This window comes from Magnolia sinica, chromosome 1 (assembly GCF_029962835.1).
Source record: "Magnolia sinica isolate HGM2019 chromosome 1, MsV1, whole genome shotgun sequence".
NCBI lineage: Eukaryota > Viridiplantae > Streptophyta > Magnoliopsida > Magnoliales > Magnoliaceae > Magnolia > Magnolia sinica.
The window spans coordinates 128,271,754-128,273,038 of NC_080573.1; the positions used below are offsets into that span (position 1 = coordinate 128,271,754).

General features: G+C 35.0%; 1 protein-coding gene across 1 annotated transcript; it reads left to right on the forward strand.

Annotated features, from left to right (window-relative positions):
- Nucleotides 1–702: 702 nt before the first annotated feature.
- LOC131249362 (uncharacterized) lies at nt 703–1,285 on the forward strand. Its single transcript, XM_058250080.1, has 2 exons — nt 703–1,041; nt 1,112–1,285. Exons 1-2 carry the CDS (start codon nt 703–705, stop codon nt 1,283–1,285), a joined length of 513 nt encoding a protein of 170 aa, XP_058106063.1.

Consider the following 1,285-nt stretch of genomic DNA (forward strand, 5'->3'; position numbering starts at 1 on the left):
TTTTCTTCATATAATTAGCCATAATATTAAGAACCGTGTCATGCAACATCATTTTAACCATTCTAGGGAAATAATTAGTCGTCACTTTAATAGAATGCTTAATGTAGTTGTACTTTTACAACGCGATATTATAAAACCACCGAGAAATGGTGTACCACCCGAAATAATGAATAGTACGAGGTTTTTCCTATACTTTAAGGATTGTTTTGGAGCCATAGACTGCTCACATATTCCAGCAATGATCAGTATAAAAAAGCAAGTCAAGTGGCATAATCGAAAGGGATTTATTTTCCAAAATGTGTTAGCAAGCTGCTCTTTTTATTTAACGTTTTAATATGTACTAGCGGGGTGGGAAGGATCGGCATCAAATTCACGAATACTAGCAGACGCTCTTAACCGACAACACAAATTGATTATCCCGGCAGGTACTAATATAAATAGACATATAGATATGTATTTATTTATTAATAAGTAGATTACATTTACATGACTTTTAAGGTGTGTTTTTTTATAGGCAAATATTACTAAGTAGATGCTGGTTTTGCGAATGCGCCGGGTTTTTTAGCACCATGCCGTGGTGTTCGGTATCATCTAAAAGAATTTATATAATATTTCTACATCTATTTGCAATTTATATAATATTTCTACATCTTATGTGGCTTTACAAATTTGTAATGTTTAAATGTACAATGTTTTTAAGGTATGTCACGAAATGCGAAGGCAAACTGCAGTGGCCGAAAGACACAAATTAACTGGACATCATACATGGATGAATGTATGACAAGCGCCTTAGTTGAAGAAGTATCGCAGGGAAAAAAATCTGACAATGCTTTTCAAGAAGCTAGTGTGAATAAAGTAGCAAAAATTGTGATAGACACATTTTCTGTGCAAGTGGATAAAGAAAAGTGCAAGAATCGGTTACGAACACTTAAAAAGAAATATAACTTGGTAAAGTTTGCACTTAGCAAAAGTGGCTTCAGTTGGGATGAAGAAAGGAAATGTGTTACTGTAGAACCAGACGTTTGGAATGAATTCATCAAGGTGAAGTTCATTCAAAACTTGAAGTCATTCATATACAGTGAAAACTAACTAAATTCCCTTTGTTTTATAGGCAAAACTTGAAGCTCTTCATTTCAGAAACAAGCCATTCCCACTGCTAGCTCAGTTTGATATTGTATGTGGGGACGATTCTACTACCGGGAACGCAGCACGAACTACAGCCAATCTTGAGGAAGAAATCCTCCATTCATCTCGTTACATGGATGACATCCCATTGTCCTCATAA

What these genes read in the sequence shown, in the direction of transcription:
- LOC131249362 (XM_058250080.1), top strand. Translation starts at nt 703, where the DNA reads ATGTCACGAAATGCGAAGGCAAACTGCAGTGGCCGAAAGACACAAATT. An exon ending in TTTGGAATGAATTCATCAAG is followed by an intron (nt 1,042 to 1,111) that starts GTGAAGTTCATT and finishes TTTGTTTTATAG; the next exon opens with GCAAAACTTGAAGCTCTTCA.